Source organism: Brienomyrus brachyistius, unplaced genomic scaffold (assembly GCF_023856365.1).
Source record: "Brienomyrus brachyistius isolate T26 unplaced genomic scaffold, BBRACH_0.4 scaffold69, whole genome shotgun sequence".
Lineage (NCBI taxonomy): Eukaryota > Metazoa > Chordata > Actinopteri > Osteoglossiformes > Mormyridae > Brienomyrus > Brienomyrus brachyistius.
Genome location: NW_026042344.1, coordinates 766,973 through 794,179, shown reverse-complemented (window position 1 = coordinate 794,179; position 27,207 = coordinate 766,973). Strand labels below are relative to the sequence as shown.

Genomic DNA, 27,207 nt, shown 5'->3' with positions numbered 1-27,207 from the left:
CCATTTCAAAATTGATCTTTTTTTTTTACTAAATCTAGTTCATAATGTCATGAACATCTCCAGAAAATTTTGTCTTTGGTTTTTGAGTTGTTGCTGAGATATCATTACTCATCTGAAGTGTGTATCAAAACCACAGTTCTTTACAATGCTGTTAGCAGTAGCAGAATAGCAGTTAGTGATCAATGCATGGTGCAGGGTTATCATTTCTCATGACAACTAAAACTAAAGCTATGGAAATATAATTTTAATTATATTTTAAATTAATTTTATTGATTTCATAATCCCAAAAAACAATGCACAACCTTTAAATCATGTTTATTAGCTAATTTACACTGCCAGTTAGCCATGGTATTATACTCACTGGTCACACCTTGCTAGTACAGGGTTGGATCCCCTTTGCCTTCAAAACTGCCTTAATTCTTTGTGGTGTAGGTTCAACAAGATGCTTGTAACAATCCTCAGAGTTTGGTCCATGTTGACATGATTGCATCATGTAGTTGCTGCAGATTTGTCGGCTACACCTTCTTGATATTCTTCTGTTACACCACATCCTATAGGTACTCTATTGGATTAAGATCTGGGGCCAGTTTCACAAAACACCTTAAGTTTTCCACTTAAATATGAGACTTAAGGTTTCATTTCTTCTTAGCTAAGGGATTTTTTAAGGGTGTAAGGAAAAACCTTAAAGGATTTACTGCACTGACAGATATTTTATGGCAGTGAAATTGTGCAGTTTCCATGGAGACTGATTGTTTTCGTTGCATTCACTTCTGCTCATGATACCTGAATATCAGGTCAAGTCAGGTAGGGGAGCATGCGCTGATGCAGCATGTTGCTGCTCCCACTACACAGGGAATCTTCTTGGGATCCCAGCCAGCGATCCCCTAGGCAGATACATGGTCCAGTCCCACCCTCCAGAAATGGCCATCCATCTTAAGCAGCCAGGTGTTACGTGTGTCCCCCCTCGACCTGGTCCAGTCACCTGGGTTTTCATCAACAAGGATCCTGTGAGCCGGATCACCTTCAGGGAAACACGCCACATGGCTATAGTGCCGTAACTGATGCTCCCTCACAATGCAGGTAATATACCTCATTCGGGACTCCTCTAGCAACTGCTCCTTCGAAACAAAGCCTAAGGATCCTCCGAAGTGATGCAGTATCGAAGGAGTCCAGTCTTCGTCTTAGCTCACTGGATAGCATCCATGTGTCACAGCCATACAGCAAGAGAGGGAGCATAAGGACTCTAAAGACTTGGACCTTTGTCCTCTTGAAAAGATATCGGGAGCACCGCACACTTTATTGGAAGAGTCATCAGAGACATGAATGTCGCTGCCTGTATTAGGATGAACTATGCTCCCAAAGCATAGAATTAATAAGAGTTGTTCACTGTCCTCCTGTTACTGTAATATTCTGAGAAGTTGTGATTGTTCAACTCCACTTAGCAGATATATATATATATGGGGCAATTGAGGTATTGATTGATTCTGATCATGTATGGACTAATCATCCCGAGATTCAAATATGTCATCCATGATTCACCCATAATATTGTTGGGTCAAGGTCGAACTACACAAACATGTTTTTTACTGGTCACTTATATAACTTGTGTCTCACGAATAATTTGTTTCTCACAGAAAGAGTTAGGACACCTGTCTTGTCTTTCTCTGGGGAAAGGGAAAGCGTTGCCCAAAATGCTTCGTAACTGCAAGCGCAAACAGTCTCACCTGGAGAATGTAGAGCTCGCCGCCAGAGGGGTGGGGTGAGCCTGGCCAGCTCGCCCCCTGCCTGCACGCGCACTGCTCGCAATTTAGTATAAAGGAAGGGGGAGAGCTCAGCACTGACCGGAGCTCAGCCATGGGATAGAGCACGCATCGCCCCGGCTTTGGACTTCTTTTCAATGTTTGTGGAATTTCATCAGTAAATCTTTGTTCACCAACAGATGTCCCACAACTGCTAGACCCCACAACTCTGTCCAACACCCAGTCTATGCCAGCATGGAACAGAGTAAAGCAAGAACACCCCTGACTAACCCCAGAATTAACTGGGAAGAACGTGGAGGTTCTCCTTCCACTCTGCACAGCACTCACAGTACCAGTGTACAGGCTGGCCATGACGTCCAGCAACTTCGGGGTGATCCCACGAAGTCTCAGAATGTCAATCAACTGAGTCAAACGCTTTACGAAAATCGACAAAGGCTGTAAAGAACCTCTGCCAAATATTCACGCTTGCGCTCAATGAGAACCATCAGTGCCAGGAAGCAGTCGATGGTAGACTTCTTAAGCATAAAACCAGACTGCTCCACTCACTGATAGGCGAGCAAGTGATCACAGATCCTGTTAAGGACCTAGCAAGGACCTTACCCGTCACTGAAAGCAGTGTTATCCCAATGTAGTTGCTGCAATCCAGGCGATCACCTTTCCCTTTACAGACAGAGAGTACAAATCCCATTTTCTAGTCAGATGGGATGACGCCTGACTCCCAAATGGAAGCAAAGATTTCCCGTAATGCCAGGAGGATAGGCTTACCACCAGTTTTGGGAAGTTCACCCTGTATACTACAGATCCCTGTGCAGCCTTCCCTGCCCCCAACTGATTTACCGCCCCTGTAATCTCAGTGAGATTGGGTGGTTCACAGGTGATTGGAAGATCATGAACTGTGGACCCAAAGATGTCCAGCGTCTTAGCAGGAGGATCAGTTTTAAACACCTGCTCAAAGTAGCTGGCCCAGCAGGTCACATCTCTAGTGTCATCAGTAAGGACTGTTCCATCACCTGCCCTGACTGCAAGTCCCCAAGGAACAAATTCAGATGTACGTAATGCTTCAATTCCTCTGTGATCAGGACACAGCTCACTAGACCACAGACGGTGTGTCACCTGCTTACAGATTTGTCTAACAAACGTCTCCTTATTTGCTCTCAGAGCCCTCACAGCCATCTTTCTCCGTTCCTGATACCAACTGGAGTGGCCACCAAGTCGTGCGCTGTGACTCCTCATGATAATATCCATGGTGCCTTGGGAGATGAAACGGCACCTTCTGAAAATACCAGCAACACCAACACAACCCTCAACAATAGGGCTGGACGATTTATCGATTTCAAATTGAAATCGCGATTTGAAACAACGTGATTAGCAAGTCGCAAAGGCTGCGATTTAGGCTATACATTATACAGGCCAAGATAAGGAGTAAAACTTAAATACTTAAGTAAACACTTTAAGGAAACTGTAAGGAGAAGACCTAAGGGTGTTTGTGCAACCAACTTTATTTTAAGGCATCCTTAACTTGGACTTAACTTAAATCTTAACTTAAGGTGTTTCGGGCAACCCTGGTGACTGTTTTTGTACAGTGAACTTATTGTAATGTTCAAGAAACCAGTCTGAGATATGAGCTTTGTGACATGGCATCTTGCTGGAGGTAACCATTAGAATCTGTGAACAGTGTGGTCATATATGGATGAACATGGTCAACAAAAATAATGCAAAAATACAATAATACAAAAACAAAAAATAATCTGGCAAGCTATGACATTTTAACAATGTTCAATTGGTTGTATGGGGCCCAAAGTATTCCAAGAAAATATCCCCCACACCACTACGCAACCATTACCACTACCAGCCTAAATTGTTGATATAAGGCAGGATGGATCCATGCTTTCAAGTTGTTTAGTTGTAGTTCTGACCCTACCATCTGAATGTCGCACCAGAAATCGAGACTCATCTGACCAGGCAACATTTTTCCAACCTTCCATTGTCCAATTTTAGTGAGTCCATGCCCACTGTAGCTTTAGTTTCCTGTTCTTAGTTGACAGGAGAGGCACCTGGTGTGGTCTTATGCTTCTGTAGCCCCTCTGCTTTGTGGTTTGATATGTTGCACATTCAGAGATGCTCTTCTGCATACCTTGGTTGTAGCAAGTGGTTATTTGAGTTACTGGTACCTTTCAATCAGCTTGAACCAGTCTGGCCATCGTACTCTGACCTCTGCCATGAACATTTTAGCCCAGTGACCCGCTGCCCACTGGATGTATTCCATTTTCAGCCCATTCTCTGGAAACCCTAGGGATGGTTGTGTGTGGAAAATCCCAGTGTGGATCAGCAGTTTCTGAAATACTTATACCAGCCTGTCTGGCACCAACAACCATACTATGTTCAAAGTCACTTAAAGTACCTTTCTCCCTCATTCTGGTGTTTGATGTAAACTGAAGTTGTTGGTTTGAACACCCGACCAGCAAGGCACCACTGAGATACCCTAAGCAAGGTACCGCCCCCAAGCACTGCTCCCCGGATGCTGAATTAGCTGCCCCCTGCTATGTCACAATGTCACATATGGGTTAAATGCAGAGGACACATTTCGTTGTTGTGCACTGTGGTATGTGAACAATGACCACTGATCACCAAATTCTAATTTTAAGTTTCTGACCTCTGTCTGCATGATTTTATAAACTACACTGCTGATATAAGAGCATAAGAAATTTACAAACGAGAGGAGGCCATTCGGCCCATCAAGCTCATCTGGGGAAAACTTAACTAATAGCTATGTGATTGGCTTATTAGATATAGCCGCAGAAAAAAATAAGAGACCACTCTATATTTTTAAATAAATTTGAATTCTTAAATCTCGGTTTAATTCCAGTTCTGTTGGCAGACGGCTACACTGAGCATCAGTATGCTTCAAGGTTCAAAATTTATAAGACACCTGGACACAAGAATAAGGTGATGCAGGAGACACTGGGAACGACCAGAAATGAGATGGGTAAAGGGCAGAAGCAACTTTCTAATGCCAGAGATGACCATCAACTTATCCAACAGATTCTCATGAAGCATATCATATAACTTTAAACCAGGTGTATGCATAAAATGAATTATGTACAATAAAAAAATAATTAAAAGTATTTATTTTAAAGTAATGAAATATAAACACTATAACAATATAACGTAGAAGATGAAGTATTAAAAAAAACTAGGAAACAGTAGAATGTGTCAAAGCAACATTTTGGTCTAGAGCTCTTAGCTTTATTGATATTAGCAGTTTACTGAAACCTAGAGAATCACTAAGCAGCCAGCACAAATTTCTATTTTTCAGACATAAACGCACAATTTTTTGTTGAAATGAGAAAGTAATGCAGTTTCTCTCTAACTTTCTCTAGCAAAAAAATAAAAAACACTAGGGTCTATATTAATGTTTCAGTATATACAAATTCCTTCCATTTTTTTTTTTTACAATTTCATCTAAAGCTGATTGGCGATTAAAAAAGCAGTGTTACTGATCTTTTTATCTGTACATGCAGCAATAATTGGATATATTTATAAATGACGATTATTAGAAAAGCTACATATGCTAAAGGTGTCAATAATGAAATCTATCCATTAGGTGCTAATCATTCAATACAACAATAAGAAATTAGTTAAAATAGAGGAACTTAAAAAAATTATGAAAAATGAAATTTAAAATCCTCAATGGATGCCCCACTAGGACATCCCCACAGGCACAATTATTCTGTTGTGATGAAATGAAATGAAGCTGAGTAATGGGATGATGTACCATGCACTGTCAGTCAATATCTGGTTTAACTAATCACTGTGTGTTTTGCCCTTTGGTCAGCCCCTTTTTTCTACTAGCTCTGGCTGATTGGCTGTGAACGGCATGGCTCCACTGACATAATATGCTATGCCTAGCGACAGAAGGGCTATGACTAACATCAGCATCAGCACCCGCCAGAATCCCAGGTCCTCAACAAAGTCATGCCAGGTGGTATGGAAGCTGAAGAACAATCCTTTGCCACTGTGCTGGCTGGTATACAGAAGGGTGTGGCTCTCCATCAAACTGAGGAAACATGGGGGGGGGGGGGGGGGTAACAAATGGAAAAGGTCTCTTTGACCATTCAGCATCCTAAAATACCTCAAAGGCAGCTAATTCATAAAAGACATACTCAACAATGCAAAATGTGGCCAAGAAAGCTGCTCATTTCATCTGCACTCCGAATCCCTGACCACAGCGATCCCCCAGGCATACCTCTCTCTCACCTGTCATTCTCCGGCAGCCCCGCAGGGTCCATCTTTAAGGCCCCTGCACAATTGAAGCCCTTCAGCTCCCGCTCCTCTAGGTACTCCAGCAGAGAGAGGGAGTTCCGGTTCACCCCTCGCCTTTTTGCCAGCACTAAGGGTGTTGCTCCATTATGGTTACTGGCAAAAACACATATCAATTGATATATTTTAACATTTTACACTAGGGCTTCATAACATCACAACGCGATATCAGAAATTTCTGCAAGTAATACTGAGATATTTATTTTTAAAAAATAGAGAGGAATTACCTGAAATAAACTACAGCCCTGTAGAACTTGTTATTATCTACCAATAGTGTTTCAAATAGCTTGGTGGTGTTGCCACAAGTTGTGTCAGACACAAAGCAGTGCTGAGAAGTGAGAAGTGAGATGCAGCCCTATTGTACAAAAATACCAATATATTTCCTTTAACCCTAGTACTAAATGAGGTCAATTTTTTAAAATACTCTAGCAAATGGGAAATACACTGGAATCACCCAAATATGCCTGAACTGTATAAAACACTACTGTAGTAATGAAATCTTTAAAAGGTAGTAAAGGTGCACATTCAGTTCTACATTAGAAACTTCGGTCCATACTTACCAAATGTCTGCCTTGAGGCCACTAGACACCAAGAAGCGTATGATGTCCACATGGCCACACAGGTGTAGTGCCGTGTTGCCCTGGTTGTCTGTGGCCTGCAGGTCGGCGCCAAACTTGTGTAGGAGGCGACAGAGCCCTACACAGCCACGGGCAGAGGCTAGGTGGATGGCGGTGCGACCCCGGCTGTCACGGACGTTCGGGTCACACCCGCTCTCCAGTAGGCATCTGGCATGATTCAGGTCTCCATCAGTGCATGCTTGTAGCAGGGGTGCTGTGGTTTGTGTTGAGTCGTTCATGAAGATATATGCCATGCCTAAACATAAGACACTGACAGAGAAATTGTAATTTCAAAGAACCGGTTTGGTACTGTGACCCTTTACTGGATAAGAGGGACAAAAGACGAATGAATACAAGTAAACTGTATATGTCCCCAAAAATTTTACTGGCACGGATAACATTAAATGTGGAATTATTTAGCAGGCTAAGTCATATAAGGTGTAAAACTGCACAAAAAAACTAGGTGATGTCATCCACTACACCAATACTGGATATTTGTCATCTGAACAATGAAAACTGCATCGGCCAATGTTATACGATATACACCGTACACAGCAAATCGAAACATCATAAAACACATGCTCCTCCTGCGGGCATGTAAAACGACGTAGCTAATAATCTTAGTGATATATATTTTAATATAATGGATTGCGATGAATGCTTAAATAAGTCAGGCAATTATCGTACAATGAATAATGTGCAATAATGACTCGAGCGCAAGTTCACTGGAAACCATGCTAGAACGGGAAGCAAGCAAGTTAGCTATCCAATACGATATGATGTGTTGATAACATTACAGTCACTACGTAAATGCTATGAATATTTTCTATAAACGAAAAATGTTTATTTTGTTATATATTTCCATTGTATCACACTAGGACGGTTTACGAATCTTTACCTCCTCCTTGAACCAGGAATGCTCTTCGGAGAAGCAGAGAACTACGGACAACGAAGCAGTACGACAAATTTTACTACAAGAAGTGCATTCAATATCCATAATTCCATGCAATGTTTTGGTCTTTGGCAAACCCGCTGACCGGTTTGATATGCATTGCTGTAATTGTAGTTTATAGTTCCTGTAAGAGGCGCGTCAGCAGCAGATTTCACACAACACTTCCCACAAGGCAGCGCGCTATGTTTGTATCCTCCGCTTTTAAACCCCGGTGACAGTCGGAGGATGGAGGCAGGTAGGAAAAGCTGAGGAAATATTATAATTAAAATTAGGTTTTATTTACCAATGGGTATAACTTTAGCAGATATTCGTAGTCACCAAGTGTCGGTATTTTCGGTGATTTACCCTGGGACACCAACCACAGAGTTTAAGGTCCGTCTGGAAAACTATGTTCTTGAGTTGCAAGTTTTCTGCATTGTTTCCTTTCCCGGCCCGTCAAACCAACTGCGGTAAAGCAACTGAATAACTCCGCTCTACCGACACGACGAAACCGGCCGCTAGCTACCGATCACACCAAATAACAAGCAAGCTGGTGAATAATATTAGCATGCCTGTTGATCATTAGTTGGTGGTATATTAGCTTAACTGCTAATTACCTTTAGCAGCCCATTTTGCCGGCGAAGATTCGAGACTCGTCTGTTTCAGCGATGCAGCTCGTCGTCATTTCAAAACCTGCGGGGAACTTTCTGATGATTAGAAGTGAATATTTTAAACTTAAAATATGTGAAATAAATTTAGGGCCTCGAGTCATTTCATCTGTAATTAGTATTCACTTAAGTATGCAGAAGTTTCAGTTGAACTAAGTTTAGCCTTTGTTATAATCAGTGTGAGTACTCTACAAAAATAGAAAATAATATTTCGTTTTTCTTGACAGTGAAACGTAATACGAGACGGAACGTCATCTCTTACATCTTTTACTAGTGTAGAAAGTAGCATGTAAAGGGAAATTAGTCTTCCCTGTTTCAGAGAATTTGTTTTGTTGTTGTAAAACCAAAAATATTTAGGAACCAACCCTACTTTACATGGTTACATTAGTTTTCCTAACATTCATCTTTTGTAACTCTTCTAGTTTTAGCCAAGTATGAAAATCAGATCAATGTGTTCACTGAACTACTAGAAGATTTGCCTGACACAGATGAGCCTGTATGGATACTAGGCGAGCGGTACAGTATCAAAACAGGTATGTTGCTTTAAAAGAGCCATCTAAAACAAGGGTGGGTGGCTGTTCATGCGTTATACATTACCCACTTTGCACTAACGAGGGTATTAATAATACTGAATTGCTTGAAGTACTGGTATCAGATTAGCAGTAAAAGCAAGACTGGATCAAATGGGAGATCCGGCTACAAGGGAATTTTAGTCAGCAGGTCAAAATAACACTTGTGAGTGTTAGTTCTTGCTTTTAATTTACATCCTTCACTAAAATGTTTTCACAGAAAAACCAGAACTGCTGTCAGACATCCGTTCACGGCTATGGTTTACTTACAGAAGAAAATTCTCCCCTATCGGTAAGTATTGGGCCAGGGTGCTGACAGGCAGGTACTGCTGTAATGTGTGTGTGACATAACATCTGAGAATGTACATACATTAATGCTCAATCATGTTCCTTAGTGAGAGAGTTTTTCCTATATAAGCAAATAAATTTTTCCTGAGTTTTGGTAACCACTGGAAATTTTTTGTGAAGCACTTGCTTGTAAGATACTTGTACAAATGCACAATATTAAATAACAATTTTCTTAGTTCTTAAAGACAAGGCTTCTCCTGTAATGCTGAGCAGAAAACATTTTTGGCCACCGATCCAGTTAATTGGTCTGTGTTTATATTTAACTTAAATTGCCCAGATGTCGCATTGTCTTGGGTGAAATCAATCATTAAGTATGACACTGTGTCCTCCAGGTGGAACAGGCCCCTCGTCAGATGCTGGGTGGGGATGCATGCTTCGCTGTGGGCAGATGCTTCTGGCCCAGGCCTTGGTCTGCTGGCACCTGGGCAGAGGTGAGAGCTGGCCTGTGTTTCATTGAAGCCATTTGCTTTTCTCAGTGAAAAATGCATCCTCTCTTAAGAAATATAATGGAAGGGGAGAGAGAAGGAATGCAGTGGAATACCTATATTTCTTCTTTTACGAAACACACTTCAGTAAAGCGATATTATTGCTAGCAGGAAATACTTAGAAAACTATGTTCTGGCTGAGGTACATGTGGTAGCACGATATGCGGCATGTAGAAATGCGGCATGATAATTTCATGTCTTTTTTTTTTTCTCCAAATAATTGTTGGAAGGCAAAATCATCATTGTAATTAGCAAGTTGAATTTGATTAATTGCTCAGCCCTACTGTCTAGTTCATATTCTATCCCGGCTTAAAAAAAGCAGGTATACAGTGTGAATAGTGATACTGAAAAATTCAGCGATTAGGTGAAACAAGGTTAAGCTCCCTGGTTGGGAACGAGGTTCCTGACACCTGTTTTGCCACCTCACAGATTGGCGCTGGGAGAAGGACTGCAGCCCCCCTCGGGAGTACCAGCAAATCCTGCACTGCTTCCTGGATAAAAAAGATAGCTGCTACTCCATTCACCAGATGGGTGCGTGATGAAGCTGCTCCATACTGAGCACTGGCGCATCGATCCGATGTTTACTCTGACGGTGTCAGGGAAGTGCTTGCCTTGTTTGTGTGCTACGTACTATTAAGGCCAAACGTGTTTCAATAATATCCCAATGCGTCTGTGCGTTGTGGTGTGAGCATCCATCAGTTTGACAAGCCTCTTAATGAACGAGGCTCTTTCTATCTCCATACAGCTCAGATGGGAGTGGGGGAGGGCAAGATGATTGGAGAATGGTACGGCCCCAACACTGTTGCACAAGTGCTCAAGTAAGCATTGTCTTCAGACGCATTTGAATCTGGCTGTGATTGAGGGGATGGGGAGGTGGGATGGCTTGGTGTGACTTTATGCCCCAGCTGGCTGGTTTTCTGCTCACCAATGCTGTCCTTCCTCTACTTGCCCCTAAGGAAGCTGGCACTGTTTGATGACTGGAACTCATTAGCTGTGTATGTGTCAATGGACAACACAGTGGTGATCGAGGATATCAGTGAGTGTCCATCTTTTTTTATTTTGCTCTTTAGCTGTTGGTGTTATTTTAAAACGGCAGTATGACGTTCTTGGCCAGTTGAATCAGTGGTATGGTGGTATATCACAGCAGGGAGTCATGTGACTGGCTGTCATGTGATTCCTAGGGCTCAGAGTTGTGATTGTTGCACATGTTCAGGACATCACAGCTGACGCACGATCGGTGTATTATCAGAACATTTTACGAACATAGGCAAATGTGACTGTGGAAAGGTGTTTTGAACCCAGTTCAGGACTCCACATCTCTCCCTTGTTCCCCAGAAAAGCTGTGCCGGCAGACAGGCCGGAGCACACTCAGGCCTGGTGCAGGTGGTTGGGGACAGCCGCCGGAGAGGGGAAACTTGTTGGAGCAGGGCTGTTCCCAGTCGCAGGGTATTGCTGTGGAGTCCTGCCTGCACACATGCCCTGAATGGCGACCCCTGTTGCTGATCATACCTCTGCGAATGGGAATCAACCATATAAACCCTGTGTACATCCAGGCCCTCAAGGTACAGTACATGTAATGATTCTGCTTGTTGGTAACATGGCAGTTTGAAAATAAAAAAGCAAGTTGTAAACAGAGTGCAAAACCTGTAGAGATACATATTTGGTTATTTGGTCTCTTGGGGCTGGAATAGAGCATGCACATAAGTTTGGGTGACTATCTGAAGTTCAGGGGGGCTGAAACAGCAGCTAACTGGCATAAAGCCAGAGAAGCCACCAACTGGGATCTGATAGAGCAGATTGATCCTGAGAAGCCGCAGACTGGGATCTGATGGAGTGGATCGAGTCTGAGAAGCCGCAGATTGGGATCCGACGGAGCGGATCGAGCCTGAGAAGCTACCGACTGGGATCTGACGGAGTGGATCGAGTCTGAGAAGCCACAGACTGGGATCCGACGGAGTGGATCGAGTCTGAGAAGCCGCCGACTGGGATCCGACGGAGTGGATCGAGTCTGAGAAGCCGCCGACTGGGATCCGATGGAGAGGATCGAGCCTGAGAAGCTACCGACTGGGATCTGATGGAGTGGATCGAGCCTGAGAAGCTACCGACTGGGATCTGATGGAGTGGATCGAGCCTGAGAAGCTACCGACTGGGATCTAATGGAGCAGGAGGCGTCTTATCCTTTGGACACATATTCATTACAGTTGTAATGTGATTACAGCGCTTTAGATAATGGGTGCAAATTTTGTCTGAACACCAGCTTTTCGATACTTTACAGACATTTACCTAGTCCTTGATTTGATGAGCAGTTTAGTAGTAGTCCTAAAACAATAGAGACAGAGTGTGATGTCCAAAAGTTAGCAGTCTGTATAAATGCAGTGTATCCTTATGTTTATTAAATTTGGTTAGCAGAGCTCACCACATACTATTGTTTTTGTAAATCATGAAGCGATTTATAAGCACTGAAGTGGCAGTGACGTAAGGGACAGCTCAGCAGCCACCTCATCTTTAAAAAGAGGAGATATTGTGGATAAACATGGTAAAAAGACAACTTTTTGCAGTTTACAGTCTATATTCGACATATCCTTATGTTTAAATATCATTCAGATTTACAGAAAAACAGATTTATACAGCTTTGGGCATCACAATATGCCTTTCGTGAATATTTTCGGCATACTACTAATCTGTTTACCAAATTGTGGCTGTAAATAAATGTCTGTATAGTACCGAAAAGCCAGTGTCCGGACAAATGTTTATACCCGTTATCTAAATCCCTGGTGATTGCTCCACATGCGCACAAATCACAATTATTTGGGGTCCCCTTCCAAGTCTAGGTTCCTCTCAAGGTTTCTTTCTGCTAGAGGGAGTTTTTCCTTGCCACTGTTGCCTCAGGCTTGCTTGGTGGGGTTCTGGCCGGTTAAATGTAAAGTGCTTTGTAAGAATGACTGTTAATAGCACTATATAAATAAAATTCAATTGAATTGAATATCACAATGTGATGCTGTGCAGAGCCCTAGTATGAAGCGATTCGGTTTCAGTCTATTAAAATTAGAAAATGAATGATTGAGGCGTTTTTCAGGAGTGCTTCCGTATGCCGCAGTCTCTGGGGGTGTTGGGAGGCAAGCCGAACCTTGCCTACTACTTCATTGGATTCACAGGTGAGCTCATGATGCTTTCAGCAGCTCTCTGCGAACCTGTGTGTCTCCATGTCAACTAATTTATCCCCCTCCCCCAGGAGATGAGTTGATATACCTGGACCCTCACACTACGCAGGCAGCTGTGGATCCCGAGGCTGGTGGACCTGTGGATGACCAGAGCTACCACTGCCAGAGGAGCCCGCACCGCATGAAGGCCATGAACCTGGACCCCTCGGTGGCACTGGTAAGACTTTCGGGGTGTCGCCAAGGCAGAGGCCTTCATCTGTTTAGAATATAATGGGTGTGGGCTAATGGCATCTCAAATCTGAAATCGAATTTTAACCACATAAACCAATTTTTTGAAGTGTCTTGAGGCAGATCTGCTCAAAAAGAGAGAGGACTGAGTAGGAAATTTACTGAAGTTCTCTGGTAGCTGTTTTTACCAAAAACAGTTTTTATTGTCGTTTTGTTTATTGTTTTGTTAATGTACAGATAACAATTGAAACACAATCCACAGAAATAAGGCAAAAATGACTTGGAATATTGGGGTAATTTTAATTTTTGTCACTCTCAGGGATTTTTCTGTAAAACTGAAGTGGACTTTGACAGCTGGTGTGATTTGGTTCAGCAGGTAGGAAGTGATCGGTGTTTGACACATGCATAATTTTTAGATAAATATGCAGTTTAGCACTACAGATTAGCAAAATCACAGAACTGAATTTTGCATTATCCGGACAATACAAGTTATTGGAAAAGCACAGATTATTAACATTACATCACGACAGTTTATCCACGTTCCTGTTGTTTCCCTGCTTGGGTAGGAGATCTTGAAGAAAAGTCATCGACGAATGTTTGAGCTGGTGGAGAAGCACCCCCCCCACTGGCCACCCTTTATCCCTCCCACCAAACCTGAAGTCCAGACCACAGGAGCAGGTCGGTCCCATAATGCCACACATTTCCCTTTAAAGCTATCAGCCTAGTGTTGCCCCACAATGAGACCAAACTACCAAAATTATTGTTTCCTTTGATTTTGGTGGTTTCCTAGCAACAAGTACACACCAGTGACTGGTTAATGAAGACAGACTTTAAAATTTATCCTTTGCTTAGGAAAGGTTTGGAAACAACATATTGAGTACAGTTCTTTGTCACCATCTTCCACTGACTGCTGCCCTCATGACCAGTTCACATATAGTCAGCATCCAGTTAAAACTACACTGCTCAAAAAAATTAAAGGAACACTTTGAAAACACATGAGATCTCAATGGGGAAAAAAAAATCATGCTGGATATCTATACTGATGTAGACTGGGTGTAATGTGTTAGGAACGAAAGGATGCCACATCGTTTGATGAAAATGAAATTATCAACCTACAGAGGGCTGAATTCAAAGACGAAAATCAAAGTGAAAAATGATGCAGCAGGCTAGTCCATTTTGCTGAAATTTCATTGCAGCAACTAAAAATCGTACTCAATAGTTTTGTATGGCTCCCACGTGCTTGTATGCATACCTGACAATGTCGGGGCATGGTCCTAATGAGACCACGGACGGTGTCCTGGGGGATCTCCTCTCAGATCTGGACCAGGGTATCACTGAGCTTCTGAACAGTCTGAGGTGCAACCTGGTGGCATCGGATGGACGAAACATAATGTCCCAGAGATGTTCTATTGGATTTAGGTCAGGCGAGCTTGGGGGGCAGTCAATGGTATCAATTCCTTCATCCTCCAGGAACCGCCTACATACTCTTGCCACATGAGGCCGGACATTGTCGTACACCAGGAGGAACCCAGGACCCACTGCACCAGCGTAGGGTCTGACAATGGGTTCAAAGATTTCATCCTAATACCTAATGGCAGTCAGGGTGCCGTTGTCTAGCCTGTAGAGGTCTGTGTGTCCCTCCATGGATATGCCTCCCCAGACCATCACTGATCCACCACCAAACCGGTCATACTGAACAATTCTACAGGCAGCATAACGTTCTCCATGGCTTCTCCAGACCCTTTCACGTCTGTCACATGTGCTCAGGGTGAACCTGCTCTCATATGTGAAAAGCACAGGGTACCAGTGGTAGACCTGCAAATTCTGGTATTCTATGGCAAATGCCAATCGAGCTCCATGGTGCTGGGCAGTGAGCACAGGGCCTACTAGAGGATGTTGGGCCCTCAAGCCACCCTCATGAAGTCTGTCTCTGACCAAACAATCAGAAACATTCACACAAGTGGCCTGCTGGAGGTCATTTTGTAGGGCTCCAGCAGTGTTCATCGTGTTCCTCTTTGCACAAAGGAGCAGATACCGGTCCTGCTGATGGGTTAAGGACTTTCTACAGCCCTGTCAAGCTCTCCTTGAGTAACTGCCTGTTTCCTGGAATCTCCTTCATGCCCTTAAGACTTTGCTGCTGGAGACACAGCAAACCTTCTGTCAATGGCACGTTTTGATGCACCATCCTGGAGGAGTTGGACTACCTGTGCAACCTCTGTAGGGTCCAGATATCGCCTCATGCTACCAGTAGTGACACTGACCGTCACCAAATGCAAAACTAGTGAAAAAACCATCAGAAAAGATGAAGAGGGAAAAATTCCAGTGGCCTCCACCTGTTAAACCATTCCTGGTTTGGGGGTCGTCTCATTGTTGCCCCTCTAGTGCACCTGTTGATAATTTCATTAACACCAAAGTAGCTGAAACTGATTAACAACCCCCTCTGCTTCTTAACTGACCTGATCAATATCCCAGAAGTTTAATAGACTTGATGCTATACTCTGGTTAAAAAGTGTTCCTTAAATTTTTTGGAGCAGTGTATATGTTCACTTTGTGATGGTTGTGACATCTTGCTGTTGATGGAGTGCACCCATTCTTGTGTCTAGTGATCGCATTCGACATGGAATTAACCACTGAAAAGATGTATGAAATCTAAGTAGTATTTGTTCTAGTTAACATCTGTACTCATGATTTTAGGGGTGTAACAGTACCCAAAGTTCATGGTTTGGTACAAACATCAGTTAATGGTTCGATACAATTTCGTTAGCAGGGATAACCAAATTTGTTTTGGAATTGTTTATTAGTAAAACCACCATCAAACACATTTAGGAACAAATTTAAACCAAAGACAATGTGTCGGTAAACATGTTTAGATAAAACCTAAGAGATTCTTATTTGCACATTGTAAAAATGTATTTTTTTTAATGACATCATAGCAATCATAATGAACAAAATCCTGTCAAAATCCTTTGTTCTCTATCACTACTACTGAGTATAGTTATACATATGTAATCACCTCTGTAGCCATAATTATTCTTAGCCTGGTCTGAATTTCTTGGCAGACCATTTTCTTGGCTTAAATGCCACAGGGAAACTAACTTGCAGAGGCTGTTTCTGCCTTGCCTCACTCACTCACTCACTCACTCACTCTCTCACACACACACACACACACACAGATGATGTTTCAAATGAGTTTGTGCATTGGATGTGTCTCTAGCAATACAGTAGAGTTCATTATACCAGAGCCAATGGACAGTCTTGGTCTTAACAACTAACTAATGCTGGTGAAATTTATTGGGAAACCAAAATGTTCTCAAATCACCAACAGTACACAAAAACTTGTACCATCATAGCCTTACTAGACAGCTAACTAACGTCAATGTTAACTTTGATTATAAAGTGAGAAACTAATCTAAAACATTAAACTGGTCACTGGCTGTTGTGTAGGTTTTGGTTTGTGGGGCCAAGAGTCTCATTATGTTGTTTTAGGTTTATTTTGTAAAGTACTTTGAGAAAATGTTTCTCACTCCTGAAATAAGATTTTTGGAGATACACATTATTGTACAGCGATGATATGATGCTATTGGAACACAGTACAAATCAAAATGCCAAAGGTCATTTTTAAAAGAAACATCCTGTTTTTTTATGTTTGTAACAGAGTTCATCGATTCCATTGACAAGCTGTTTGAATCAGAGGAGGAGTTTGAGATTCTTAATGTCTGAAGAGCTAGTGTGCCTGACCCGGCAAAGGATTTGGCCCCTCCCCTCCAGGCGTGGTTTGGAGCTGTTTATTGAGCTGTAGAAGTGCCTCAGATTACACAGAAACCAAGCACAAAACTGATTACCAGATTGCAAAAAAGTAAATCGGCAAAAGCATGGACTCAACAAGGAGAATCAGCCGGGGGGGAGGGCGAGCAGGCTCAAGCTAAGTCCCTTCACTGTGGTACACAGACAAAGCCAAGGACTACAGTAGCACCTATTCAAAAGAGGGCCTTTTTAAAGGCCTTCAGACTTTTCAGTGTATGACCTGTTGTGGAGAGACTGTTCTGTACATTACCTGCTTTGACCAGGGGAGGGTCTGGATGAAGACAGGAGTGGAGATCATATCTTTGGAGAAGCCATCACCTCAAAACATACACTACCTCCTGTTGCCAGGAGACCAATATGCAGATGTTTCAGTGTTAAAAAAGAACTTGTATTTTGAAGTGCCTAATTTTAAAATAAATATTTATATGTTCCTGAATTTGGTAGATTAGGGGGTTCTTCTAGTTAAGGGAAGGGTGACACCATATCTACCCTAACCCTTCTGTAAATATGCTAGTCAATAAAAATATTTAGAAACCAGATTGACTTGTGGGCAAATGTCACTTAATGGCCATGACAGTGACATTTGTGTTTAACCTTTGCTGTATATTATTCTGGAATGAGCCCAAGGTGTTTTGGATTTGTGAACATTAACACCTTCTTGTGGGCAAATATACCATCCCTTCCACTCATAGGATATCAAAGCAGACATTTTCCTACATTTAAATATCTAAGTAATATTTAAGTACATATTGAAATTTGGAACCATCCCTGATGCAGTTTTTCACCAGTTGGGGGTGCTGTACTTGCATCATGTAATGCAGTAATGCATGTATGTCATTACTAATAAAGGTTCTTGTGGCAAAATTATTTGGAAATCTAATCAAGCACATAAAGGAAACATTTCTCATATTGAAATTAGCATTTATTTTTATATGGTGTGGCATGATTAAAAAAAAAAAAAGACAATTATATATAAACATATCAACTGAATGAAATTAAAGCATGTGTTCAGCAAAGGCATGTTAATGACATTAAAAACATTAACACAAGTATGATCTGTTCTTTCACCAACGAGTTTACAGAGGTGCTCCCCTTGGAATTCTGCCACAATGATGTCTGGCCCTATTGTAAACAAGGGGATGCAGTATACTAAATAGCGCACAATAAAAGGCATTTAAAGGCAGGAGAAAAGGGCAGTGTGCTCACAGAGACCAGCAAGGGGCTGCTCCACAACATACACCACAGTGGTCACGAGTAGCTTAGTTCCACAGAATGTGAGAACAATGGGTCCTACTGATAGATCACGAGAAGAAACCAAGGGTCTGTATTTTGGAAGTGTCTTAATATACAGTCTGATCTGCGTTGGTCCAGCTTTGCGAAAAAGAAAGGCTTAGTATTCATTGTTGAAGGCAGTTTAGGCTGAACGCTGAATATTTTCATTTATATCCCCAAAACCAAAACCTGGGGTGTTACAGAATTAAGCAGAAAGGATGGCAGCAATTCAGGACTCTTCATTATGAGCTGTGACCCTGTTGAGCTGCCCGGCTGTAAGACAAGAAGGGGGTGGGCGGGGGCTGCCACCTTTGTTACAGTTCATAGTTTACAAAGTGCTGGTTTCTTGTAGCATAACCAATAACCAACGTTTCAGGAAAACACTCATATTGACCAATTTAATGGAGGTTTCAGTGAAATAAGACAAGAAAAATTACTTTGGCTTCAGTTCAATCAATACATTTTTTTTGTCAGGCAATAAATCAAAATGTATAATATCTATTCAAATTACAATTGTATAAAAAAGATAAAACAATTCAGTGCTTGTTCAAGAATGCTCTAGTGTCCTTGGCGAGGTAGCCCTGGGTAACTGAAGGATGGCAGGCTATGAGAAACAGAAGCATTTAGAATCACTAACGGTAAGACCAACAGTAGATAAGAACCAGCACACTGAGGCCTGGCTATTATGGTCTTAAGCCCAGCAAGGTGGCCACGCTCTGGATGTTGTAGCGGAAGGGCCCAAATGCTCACTCGCGTTCTTTGTCTTCTGTTGAATGCCCAATCGGTTCCTCAGCTCCTCTGCCTTCCTGTGGCCATGGCTACAGTATCTTCATGCAGACCTGACAGCGACTGACATGCCTGAGAATCTGTTCAGCCTTCAGGGTCTCCTGGGTCGGGGCCTCGACGAACTGCATCTCTGCTTTGATAGTCGTCAGCCAGAAGCTGTACTTGTTCGCGAAGTAGTAACAGGTCCCGCGAGCGCCACTGCACTCAATGAAGGGCGTGGCACGGAAGTCCTCCAGGCAGGACCCCGGCGAGACCAGGGACTGACCACCACCCTCCGCTCCTGCTGCCGTGTGCTGAAGAAAACAGAAATTTAGAGACTGAGGTGATGCGCTACATCATTGTTTCCCAGTCGGGCTCTTGGGGCCCCCCGGACAGTCCACATTTTTGTTCCCTCCCAGCTCCCAGTGTAGGGAGCAAATATATGGACCAACTAGCAGGGAGCTGGGAGGGAGCAAAACCTGGACCGCTGGGGGTCCCTTTGGACCAGGTTGGGAATCATTGTACTACATTTAACCACGCTGAAATCTCAGTGCTGGTATCTATTAATCATGTTCACTGATATGTCTCATAATTATTTATTAAAACAAGAAAGAATTAAACTCAAAGTACAATGTTGCCATCACAAAAAAATGAAAACGGAGGAATATGAATATACTGATGACTTCATTTCAATGAACAGAAGCTTCTTTGTTTTTCAGATTTTTGGGAAATTTTGCAGGTAATGTTCAGGATCTTCAAAGCTGGGAATAATGCAATGGTGTGATGACAACCCACCCACCACTACTGTCGAGCATCTCACCATGAGGAAAGAGTAGCCGATCCAGAGGCTTCTCCAGCCCTGAGGGCAGGGTGGGATGCTGTGGTCCTGGCTGTGGACAGCCACGGCCTGGGATGGGGCCTCGCACACAGAGCAGCGGCTGATGTACTTGGGGATCTGCCCGTCTGACACAGGCATCATGGGGATGGGTGCCGCTGTGGACAGCCAGTAGGACTTGTCGTTGCGGCTGGCGAAGTGGCATACCTCATGGATGTTGCAGTAGATGAAGGGGATGGTGCTGAAGTGGGGCAGGCAGGACCCAGCGAGGCCTGGTGACGGAGGAACCAGAGGTGGGTGAAGGGCCTTCAAGGGACAGTCTGACTATAAATTTACTGGGCTGGGAGTACGGGGTCATAGTGAGTTAGTTAATTATGGGGCCGGCTCAGTGTGGCGTTTGCAACATGTTTGCCCTTCTGGACGTTAGTGTCCAGTCGGACTTCATCTGCGAGCGATGTAAGCTAGTGGACTCGCTCATGGTCAAGGTTCGCGACCTTGAGGAGCAACTGGCTCTCATCCAATGCAACAGTGAGTTAGAGGAGCAAGTTAATACGCCTTTTAGGGAGAAGGTATGTACGCCACTAGCCGGGAGGGGGGAGAATGAAGAGCAGAGAGGTCGAGAGAGCTGGGTGACCGTAGGTCGTAGACGCAGGAAAGGGCGTACACACGTTGCAGAGGCGGCATCACCTGAGGTGACTGTGTCGAACAGGTTTCAGGTTCTTCCAGCTTTAGAGCCGGAACGGACTGGGGAGGCAGGTGGGCCCTTGGGTCCTGAGGAGCCCCCTCCCCCCAGGAAGAGGGAGGTTGTGGTAGTGGGGGATTCCATTATTAGGGGAGTAGACAGTTATGTGTGCACGCGTGATAGAGGGTCCCGTACGGTGTCTTGCCTGCCTGGTGCCCAGGTAGGAGACCTTCCAGATCGTGTGGATAAGCTTTTGGCCCCAGCTGGGGTGGATCCAGTTGTCGTGGTGCATGTTGGCACCAACGACATAGGCAAGGGTAGAAGGGCTGTTCTGCAGGATAAATTTATAGAAGTCGCCAATAAGCTTAGAAGCAGAACGTCCACAGTGGTATTCTCCGAAATACTCCCCGTGCCACGTGCAAGTCAGGCTAAGTTAGCTGAGATAAGGAAATTAAATGCGGGGCTAAAAGGATGGTGTAGGAAAGAGGGGTTTAGGTTTATGGGGCATTGGAGGACCTTCTGGAACAGGTGGGACCTGTTCAAGCCGGATGGGTTGCACCTGAACCAGAGGGGAACCAGTGTATTGGGGAGGCGTATGTGTAGAGTAGTTGAGGAATGTTTAAACTAGGGACTGGGGGGGGCAGGGAGGTTAGTTAACTATGTCAGTGGGGGGAAACGGAAAGCCCCAAATAATCATATTGTAAGTGGGCACCGTAATAGGCCTACCCTTTGTTGTCTGTATTTAAACGCCAGAAGTATTAGGAATAAAATTCATGATTTAGAGGCTTTTATCCCATCGGATTCTTATGATATTACAGGAATAACTGAAACGTGGTTGAGTGAAAAGGATGGACAAGAATATAATATGGATGGTTACACGTTGTTCCGTAAGGATCGTATAGGAAAAAAGGGAGGTGGTGTTGCAGTATATGTAAAGGAAAACTTGCAGGCAAGGGAACTTACTGATATAAATAAAACTACGGAAGCAATATGGGTAAAATTAGATGCTAAAAACTCAAATAGCCTAATTGTCGGTGTTTGTTACAGAACACCTAATATAGCTGCTGAGGAAAGCAGATTGTTATACAGTGATATTAGGACTATGAGCAATAAAAATGATGTGGTAGTTATGGGTGATTTTAATCTACCAGGAATGCAGTGGGACATTGTCACTGGCTCTTCAGAAAATGAACTGGAGATGGTGGAATTAGTACAGGATTGTTTTTTTACTCAGTTTGTTAACACCCCTACCAGGGGAGATGCCATTCTTGATCTTGTTCTCTCTAATAACCAGGACAGGATTGGTAAATTAGACGTTTTAGAACCACTTGACAGTAGCGATCATAACATGGTCAAGTTTAGTGTTCGAAGAGCTAAGTCCAAATCAAAAATATATAATGTTAGGAAGGCTGACTTTAAGTGTATGGTGTATGAGACTAAAACTAGAAACTGTGAACTGGATGGAGTTAAATAACAAAACTGTTGAAGAGGCCTGGGAATTTTTTAAAAGCACATTATTGCAAGTGCAAGAGGACTTCATACCTGTTTCCAGCAAGAATAAATCTAGGAAATTGCAACCTAGGTGGTTTACTAGGGAAATAAAGCATAAAGTAAGGAGGAAAATGGCTTTGTTCCAGCAATGGAAAATAACTGACGATGACAGAATTAAGCAGGAATATCTAAGTCTACAGGCTGAGTTAAAAAATATTAGACGAGCTAAAAGAAATGTCGAAATGATAGTTGCATTGGAAGCTAAGGATGACGTTAAAAGTTTCTTCCAGTATTTTAACTCTAAAAGAGCTCTAAAACCTGAAATTACTAATCTGCAGGATAGTAAGGGTCTTATAATAGTAAACGACATTGATATAGTAAATGAGTTCAATGATAGTTTTGCACGGGTATTCACTGTTGAGGACCTTAGTAATTTACCAGTTATTACCTATCCAGCATTGTCTATAGCTAATATATATATATATAACTGAAGCAGATGTTTTGCAAAGCCTAGCTAAGCTCAAAATAAATAAATCACAGGGCCCTGATGGCATCTTACCTATAGTGTTAAAAGAGATGAGGGATATTATTTGCCGACCCTTAACTTTACTGTTTCAAAAATCCTTATCTGAAGGTGTGGTACCTTCTGATTGGAAGCACGCCTTCATAACGCCTATTTTCAAAAAAGGGGATAGAAGTAATTTGTCTAACTATAGGCCAATCAGTCTAAATTGTATAACTGGTAAAGTTATGGAGGCTATAATCAAAGAGAAAATGGTAGATTACCTGGACTCCAATAACATTTTGCGGGATAGCCAGCATGAATTTAGGAGAGGTAGATCCTGTTTAACAAATCTGTTGGAGTTTTTTGAGGAAGCTACTCAGGAAGTTGATGAAAAGAAGGCCTATGATGTCATCTACTTAGATTTCCAAAAGGCTTTTGATGTTGTTCCCCACAAAGCAACAGGTATTTTAGGTACCGTAGCGACCTGGATTGATAACTGGTTAACAGATAGGAAACGGCGAGTAGTTATAAGAGGCACAATGTCACAGTGGGCTTGCGTTCATAGTGGGGTACCGCAGGGTTCGATTTTAGGACCACTATTGTTCCTAATTTACATAAATGATATAGATACCAATATATACAGTAAACTGGTGAAATTTGCAGATGACACCAAGGTGGGTGGTGTAGCAGATACTGAATTAGCGGCTCAGCAGCTACAGCGGGATCTTGATTTAATTAGTGACTGGGCCGATACCTGGCAGATGAAATTTAACGTCGATAAATGTAAGGTACTCCATCTAGGGAGCAGAAATATAAAGTACAGGTATTTCATGGGTGTCACTGAAATAAAGGTAGCTGATCATGAGAAAGACCTTGGTGTGTATGTTGATGCTTCCATGTCCCATTCTCGCCAGTGTGGGGAAGCAATAAAAAAGGCCAATAGGATGTTGGGGTATATCTCCAGGTGTGTGGAGTTTAAGTCAAGGGAGGTAATGCTAAGATTATACAATTCCTTGGTGAGACCTCACCTAGAATATTGTGTGCAGGTTTGGTCACCATATCTTAAAAAGGACATTGTGGCCTTAGAAAAGGTGCAGCGTAGGGCCACAAAAATGATTCCTGGTCTTAGAGGAATGTCATACGAGGAACGGTTACTTGAGCTAAATCTGTTCAGTCTCAAGCAAAGGAGACTGAGGGGGGACATGATCCAGGTATATAAGATTCTAACAGGTTTGGATGCTGTTCAACCAAATAGTTACTTCAGCATTAGTTTAAATACACGAACTCGTGGCCATAGGTGGAAATTAGCGGGAGAACATTTCAAGCTGGATTTAAGGAAGCACTTCTTTACACAGCATGTAGTCAGAGTATGGAATAGCCTTCCTGATAATGTAGTGCAAGCTGAATCCTTGGGTTCCTTTAAATCAGAGCTAGATAAGATTTTAACGACTCTGAGCTATTAGTTTAGTTCTCCCCAAGCGAGCTTGATGGGCCGAATGGCCTCCTCTCGTTTGTATAGTTCTTATGTTCTAGATGAGTGGTTGATGGGAATGTCTTCCATGCGATTATGACATGCTCAGCATACTAACCGAGGTCCTGTCTGTGGGCCTTCTCCTGGCCCCCTATACTACGGCGACATGCTCAGCATACTAACCGAGGTCCTGTCTGTGGGCCTTCTCCTGGCCCCCTATGCTATGGCGACATGCTCAGCATACTAACCGAGGTCCTGGTTGTGGGCCTTCTCCTGGCCCCCTATACTACGGCGACATGCTCAGCATACTAACCGAGGTCCTGGTTGTGGGCCTTCTCCTGGCCCCCTATGCTACGGCGACATGCTCAGCATACTAACCGAGGTCCTGTCTGTGGGCCTTCTCCTGGCCCCCTATGCCACGGCGACGTGCTCAGCATACTAACCGAGGTCCTGTCTGTGGGCCTTCTCCTGGCCCCCTATGCTATGGCGACATGCTCAGCATATTAACCGAGGTCCTGTCTGTGGGCCTTCTCCTGGCCCCCTATGCCACGGCGACGTGCTCAGCATACTAGCCGAGGTCCTGTCTGTGGGCCTTCTCCTGGCCCCCTATGCTACGGCGACATGCTCAGCATACTAACCGAGGTCCTGTCTGTGGGCCTTCTCCTGGCCCCCTATGCCACGGCGACGTGCTCAGCATACTAACCGAGGTCCTGTCTGTGGGCCTTCTCCTGGCCCCCTATGCTACGGCGACATGCTCAGCATACTAACCGAGGTCCTGTCTGTGGGCCTTCTCCTGGCCCCCTATGCCACGGCGACGTGCTCAGCATACTAACCGAGGTCCTGTCTGTGGGCCTTCTCCTGGCCCCCTATGCTACGGCGACATGCTCAGCATACTAACCGAGGTCCTGTCTGTGGGCCTTCTCCTGGCCCCCTATGCCACGGCGACGTGCTCAGCATACTAACCGAGGTCCTGTCTGTGGGCCTTCTCCTGGCCCCCTATGCTACGGCGACATGCTCAGCATACTAACCGAGGTCCTGTCTGTGGGCCTTCTCCTGGCCCCCTATGCCACGGCGACGTGCTCAGCATACTAACCGAGGTCCTGTCTGTGGGCCTTCTCCTGGCCCCCTATGCCATGGCGACATGCTCAGCATACTAACCGAGGTCCTGGTTGTGGGCCTTCTCCTGGCCCCCTATACTACGGCGACATGCTCAGCATACTAACCGAGGTCCTGTCTGTGGGCCTTCTCCTGGCCCACTATGCTATGGCGACATGCTCAGCATACTAACCGAGGTCCTGGTTGTGGGCCTTCTCCTGGCCCCCTATACTACGGCGACATGCTCAGCATACTAACCGAGGTCCTGGTTGTGGGCCTTCTCCTGGCCCCCTATGCTACGGCGACATGCTCAGCATACTAACCGAGGTCCTGTCTGTGGGCCTTCTCCTGGCCCACTATGCTATGGCGACATGCTCAGCATACTAATCGAGGTCCTGTCTGTGGGCCTTCTCCTGGCCCCCTATGCCACGGCGACGTGCTCAGCATACTAACCGAGGTCCTGTCTGTGGGCCTTCTCCTGGCCCCCTATGCTACGGCGACATGCTCAGCATACTAACCGAGGTCCTGTCTGTGGGCCTTCTCCTGGCCCCCTATGCCACGGCGACGTGCTCAGCATACTAACCGAGGTCCTGTCTGTGGGCCTTCTCCTGGCCCCCTATGCTACGGCGACGTGCTCAGCATACTAACCGAGGTCCTGTCTGTGGGCCTTCTCCTGGCCCCCTATGCCACGGTGACGTGCTCAGCATACTAACCGAGGTCCTGTCTGTGGGCCTTCTCCTGGCCCCCTATGCTATGGCGACATGCTCAGCATACTAACCGAGGTCCTGTCTGTGGGCCTTCTCCTGGCCCCCTATGCTATGGCGACATGCTCAGCATACTAACCGAGGTCCTGGTTGTGGGCCTTCTCCTGGCCCCCTATGCTACGGCGACGTGCTCAGCATACTAACCGAGGTCCTGGTTGTGGGCCTTCTCCTGGCCCCCTATACTACGGCGACGTGCTCAGCATACTAACCGAGGTCCTGTCTGTGGGCCTTCTCCTGGCCCCCTATGCTACGGCGACGTGCTCAGCATACTAACTGAGGTCCTGTCTGTGGGCCTTCTCCTGGCCCCCTATGCTATGGCGACATGCTCAGCATACTAACCGAGGTCCTGTCTGTGGGCCTTCTCCTGGCCCCCTATGCTGCGGCGACATGCTCAGCATACTAACCGAGGTCCTGTCTGTGGGCCTTCTCCTGGCCCCCTATGCTATGGCGACATGCTCAGCATACTAACCGAGGTCCTGGTTGTGGGCCTTCTCCTGGCCCCCTATACTACGGCGACATGCTCAGCATACTAACCGAGGTCCTGGTTGTGGGCCTTCTCCTGGCCCCCTATACTACGGCGACATGCTCAGCATACTAACCGAGGTCCTGGTTGTGGGCCTTCTCCTGGCCCCCTATGCTATGGCGACGTGCTCAGCATACTAACCGAGGTCCTGTCTGCGGACCTTCTCCTGGCCCCCTATGCTATGGCGACATGCTCAGCATACTAACCGAGGTCCTGTCTGTGGGCCTTCTCCTGGCCCCCTATACTACGGCGACATGCTCAGCATACTAACCGAGGTCCTGTCTGTGGGCCTTCTCCTGGCCCCCTATACTACGGCGACATGCTCAGCATACTAACCGAGGTCCTGTCTGTGGGCCTTCTCCTGGCCCCTATGCTACGGCGACATGCTCAGCATACTAACCGAGGTCCTGTCTGTGGGCCTTCTCCTGGCCCCCTATGCCACGGCGACGTGCTCAGCATACTAACCAAGGTCCTGGTTGTGGGCCTTCTCCTGGCCCCCTATACTACGGTGACATGCTCAGCATACTAACCGAGGTCCTGGTTGTGGGCCTTCTCCTGGCCCTCCACATAGAGCAGGCTATAGCCCTCCCACAGCCGGCTCATGCCCTGGGGGCATGGCGGCACCTGGCTGTTCTGGCTGTGCTTCACCAGCGTGTAGCCGACATTGCTGCTGCGTGCCGAGATGCCAGGTGGGCCAGGGAGGCCCTGTTTGCCAGGGGAACCTGAAAGAGAGAGCAGAGGTTGGTACAGCAAAGGGGCGAGGCATCAGAGGTGGAAAGTTCAGGTCCAGAAAGTACAAATCCAGACCAAGGTTTTGTTTTAACTAACCAGTTAAGTGTAAAGAGTCACAATCACAAAGTACTCAATGGTTTGTTAAAACAAAACCTTGGTCTGAATTTGTACTTTTTGGACC

General features: G+C 44.7%; 3 protein-coding genes across 8 annotated transcripts in view; 1 reads left to right on the top strand and 2 right to left on the bottom strand.

Moving 5' to 3' along the window:
- Positions 1 to 4,870: 4,870 nt before the first annotated feature.
- On the bottom strand, positions 4,871 to 7,729 carry LOC125725678 (ankyrin repeat domain-containing protein 46-like). The gene is made up of 4 exons (XM_049002551.1): positions 7,596 to 7,729; positions 6,641 to 6,967; positions 6,018 to 6,176; positions 4,871 to 5,817 (listed from the first exon to the last, which is right to left on the bottom strand). The coding sequence occupies exons 2-4, from the start codon at positions 6,949 to 6,951 to the stop codon at positions 5,592 to 5,594; spliced, it is 696 nt and encodes a 231-aa protein (XP_048858508.1). The 5' UTR covers positions 6,952 to 6,967; positions 7,596 to 7,729; the 3' UTR covers positions 4,871 to 5,591.
- A 94-nt stretch (positions 7,730 to 7,823) lies between these two features.
- atg4a (autophagy related 4A, cysteine peptidase) lies at positions 7,824 to 17,800 on the top strand. 4 transcript variants are annotated; one of them, XM_049002544.1, is made up of 13 exons: positions 7,824 to 7,884; positions 8,719 to 8,829; positions 9,086 to 9,157; positions 9,546 to 9,644; positions 10,128 to 10,229; positions 10,444 to 10,516; positions 10,655 to 10,734; positions 11,034 to 11,260; positions 12,775 to 12,853; positions 12,931 to 13,076; positions 13,407 to 13,463; positions 13,654 to 13,765; positions 16,743 to 17,800. In XM_049002544.1, the coding sequence occupies exons 1-13, from the start codon at positions 7,875 to 7,877 to the stop codon at positions 16,805 to 16,807; spliced, it is 1,233 nt and encodes a 410-aa protein (XP_048858501.1). In that variant the 5' UTR covers positions 7,824 to 7,874; the 3' UTR covers positions 16,808 to 17,800. The 4 variants fall into 4 exon arrangements, with proteins under 4 accessions (XP_048858501.1, XP_048858502.1, XP_048858499.1 ...); XM_049002545.1 differs by lacking the exon at positions 7,824 to 7,884 and adding an exon at positions 7,913 to 8,021; XM_049002542.1 differs by lacking the exon at positions 7,824 to 7,884 and adding an exon at positions 7,999 to 8,098.
- A 747-nt stretch (positions 17,801 to 18,547) lies between these two features.
- LOC125725662 (collagen alpha-6(IV) chain-like) overlaps positions 18,548 to 27,207 on the bottom strand; it is an 85,927-nt gene continuing 77,267 nt past the window's right edge. For all 3 annotated transcript variants that reach the window (XM_049002530.1, XM_049002529.1, XM_049002531.1), the window contains 3 exons: positions 26,825 to 27,016; positions 19,749 to 20,035; positions 18,548 to 19,242 (listed from right to left, as the gene is read on the bottom strand). In XM_049002530.1, the coding sequence (XP_048858487.1) occupies positions 18,982 to 19,242; positions 19,749 to 20,035; positions 26,825 to 27,016 (740 nt within the window). In that variant the 3' untranslated portion in view covers positions 18,548 to 18,981. The remainder of the gene's footprint in view (positions 19,243 to 19,748; positions 20,036 to 26,824; positions 27,017 to 27,207) is intronic.